Raw genomic sequence first — 3,351 nt, 5'->3', positions numbered from 1 at the left:
TCTCTACTAAAAATACAAAAATTAGCCAGGTATGGTGGCAGTGCCTGTAATCCCAGCTACTCAGGAGGCTGAGATGGGAGAATCACTTGAACCGAGGTTGCAGTAAGCTGAGATTGCACCACGGTACTCCAGCCTGGGCAACAAGAGTGAAACTCCGTCTCAAAAAAAAAAGCTAGGCCAGGCTAGCTTTTATTGTATTGGTGACTCTTGCCTGTAATCTCAGCATTTTGGGAGGTCAAGGAAAGAAGACTGCTCGAGCCCAGGAGTTTGAGACCGGCCTGGGCAACACACAGTAAGACCCTATCTCTACGAAAAACAAAAAATACAAAAATTACCCAGGCGTGGTGGCACACGTCTGTAGTCCCAGCTGCTTAGGAGGCTGGGGCAGGAGGATGGCTTGAGCCCAGAAGGTGGAGGCTGAAGTGAGCCATGATCACACCAGCCTGGGTGACAGAGTGAGACGCTATCTCAAAAAAAAAAAAAAAAGGCTATCACTTTTTTTTTAAGAGGGAATTTCAGGACACGAGGGCACCCGACTCTGCCATTTAGCCGTGATCATGGAGTCCACTTGGACTGCAGCTGTGCTGACCTGCTGCCACCCAGAGAAGCGGAGTCAGGCTGGAGACAGAGGCCTGGAGACAGAGGGCTGGAGACAGAGGACCAGAGATAGAGACTGGGAGACAGAGGGCCGGAGACAGGGCCAGAGACAGAGACCGGGAGACAGAGGGCCAGAGGCAGAGGCCCGGAGACAGAGTCTGGGCCTCAGGTACCTGGAGGGGTGACAGCCCACCCCAGGGCAGGCAGCTAGGTTCCATGGCACAGTCCTCACCCCAGGACCAGAGTTCTAGGGCCTCCAATCGGTACCACCAACCTGTGAGAAGCCACCACCCTCACTCAGCACCGACTCACAGTTAATGAGAATGTCAATTCTGCCAAACTCCTTCAGAGCCTGGTCCACGGCAGCCATCACAGCTGGGGGCGCTCGGACGTCCATACAGAGAGGGAGGCAGCGCCGGCCGGTGGCCCCAGCCAGCTTCCTGGCGGCCTAGAAGCCCAGGTAAAGAGGCAGACAGCAGCCCTGCAGCCCCGGCCTGCAGAAAAGGCCTTTGGAGTCTGCAGAGGACAATGCGCCCGGGTTCCACTGGAACCCTGGGTTTGCTGCTGGGCCCCACACAGCCTGCAGGTACCCACGGCCCTGGGAGATGTTTGTGGGAACCTGCCACACTCTCCCTGCACCTGCCACCCGTCCTAGAATCCTCTCTCTGCATCGCCCTCCAGGCCACTGTCACCCACGTCCTGCCCCTGCCGCAGACCAGTGGCACAGGTGAGACTCTCCTCACAGGTTGAGGGCTCCGGTGGGTGGGACACACGGACCACCTAAATAACCCAGGTGAGCCCAGAGATCTTTCTTGGGGCCACGTTACCCCCAAACAGGAAGGTCCCTTCCAGGACCCAATAACTAGATTTTTAAAAAGTCAAAGATGTCTCTGGTTGGCCACTTACACTGAAACTCCATATTTGGGAGAGGTGCAAGTTTTGGTGCCAGCTGGGCACGGTGGCTCATGCCTGTGATCCCAGCACTTTGGGAGGCTGAGGTGGACGGATCACCTGAGGTCAGGAGTTCCAGACCACGGTGGTCAACATGGTGAAACCCCATCTCTACCAAAAAAATGCAAAATTTAGCCAGATGTGGTGGCGGGTGCCTGTAGTCCCAGCTACTCCAGAGGCTGAGGCAGGAGAATGGCGTGAACCTGGGAGGCAGAGGCTGCAGTGAGCCGAGATCGCACCACCACACTCCAGCCTGGGCGACAAAGCGAGACTCCCGTCTCAAAAACAAAAAAAATTTTGGTGCCAACATCCCCTTAGCCTCTGGACCCTCCTGGCCCAGGCCCAGCACCCCCACAGCCACCCACACAGGGGACCACGGGAGAGGTCCTCTCACCATCAGCACTCGTGGCAGGCTCCTGCTGGCGATCACCGTGTGGCAGCCGTGCCTGCAAAACCAGAAGCAGGTGTGAGCACAGTGCAGGCGAGGGGCACTCCCAGGGAGCGTCTGCCCGGCTCCTGGGCAGGAGTCTCTCGGGCAGAAGTACCAGTCCAGGGCTGAAGGCCCGGCTGGCAGAGGGCACAGGGGCGTGAACAGGACTGAGCAACTCTGGAGGGACCTCAGGTGGTGTCCACCCTGGGGTTTCTGGCATGGGACATCCCACCGCACAGGCCTGCCAGCCCTGCCCCAAACACCAGGTACAGAGACCGCTGTGAGCCAGAGAGGCCCAGCCCACACATCTGCCTGGGGCCTGCTGGACCCACATCCTCCACCCCCTTCTCCCTGTGGGGCTGGCGTGGAAGACCGTTCTGAGGCGGGGTGCTCCCTACTCCCCTTCCTGACCACATGGATGCAAATCCACCACGTTGGCTTCTAGGGACCCCGGTTCCAGGAAGGCTGCTATGATTTCCAATTTCCAGCTTATCTACTGTTCTTGCAGAAGAGCACAAAGATAAGTCCTGCCTTTAGGTCAAAACAATCTTGATGTTATCCTCAACAAATTCCTACACACTCCCTCTGAAGCAAGACCTTTTCCATGTGGTACAGAAGCCCTGGGCCTGGGGGTAACAGCTTGGAGACACCTGTCTCACAGCCACCCGCCTGTCTCACAGCCACCCGACTACGCTTCTGCCCATAAATTCCCCAATAAAATCACCTCACAGGGACAAACGGGATCTGTCTGCCTTGTTATTTGATTTCTCTGCTCTTCTGGTTTGGGAGTTGCTTCCCCACAATAGCCACAAAGGCAGCTACCCCTGCTAGGCAAGCCCCACTGGAGCTGCAATGTCCCGTTTGGTCCTCAGCCACAAAGGCAGCTACCCCTGCTAGGCAGGTCCCACTGGAGCTGCAATGTCCCGTTCGGTCCTGCGACGCCCCGAGCACAGAGCCACCAGTGGAATGGCCAAATCTCTTCCTGTGGGACTCACCTTTCTGGTCTGAAAAGCAGGAGCCTCAGGGGAACCGAAGAGGAGTCCCTCTCACCCACCTCAGCCTAACTCTAGCCGCTGTCAGGTGGGATACGTTGCTGACCCCAGCCTGAAGCCACAGAATTGCGTCCCAAGAAAAAATGTGCTCTGCAGGGCGCCAGCACTGGGGCCTGACACAGCCCTGACTCTCGAGGTCCCAGCAGGCCCCAGACCAGAGCCACACAATCTCTATTGACCTGTAGGAGCCCCGAAGTCCTGACTCCCCCCAGGGCAATCCTCGACCCCTCCCCAGTCCCTCTGGCAGGCACCTGGATCCTGTCAGGTGGATGAGCAGGGGACTTCTACCTCCCACCAGCATCTTTCCAGGGGTCCAGCATC

General features: G+C 57.6%; 1 protein-coding gene across 1 annotated transcript in view; it reads right to left on the bottom strand.

Annotated features, from left to right (window-relative positions):
• Positions 1–3,351, bottom strand: part of DECR2 (2,4-dienoyl CoA reductase 2, peroxisomal) — a 10,432-nt gene that overhangs the window by 3,121 nt on the left and 3,960 nt on the right. The window contains exons 3-4 of the mRNA XM_011960092.1: positions 1,943–1,994; positions 910–1,045 (exon numbers count right to left, since the gene is read on the bottom strand). Coding sequence (XP_011815482.1) covers positions 910–1,045; positions 1,943–1,994 — 188 coding nt within the window. The remainder of the gene's footprint in view (positions 1–909; positions 1,046–1,942; positions 1,995–3,351) is intronic.

Source organism: Colobus angolensis, unplaced genomic scaffold (genome assembly GCF_000951035.1).
Source record: "Colobus angolensis palliatus isolate OR3802 unplaced genomic scaffold, Cang.pa_1.0 Scaffold502, whole genome shotgun sequence".
Taxonomy (NCBI): Eukaryota; Metazoa; Chordata; class Mammalia; order Primates; family Cercopithecidae; genus Colobus; species Colobus angolensis.
This window is presented reverse-complemented; position numbering and strand designations above follow the sequence as displayed.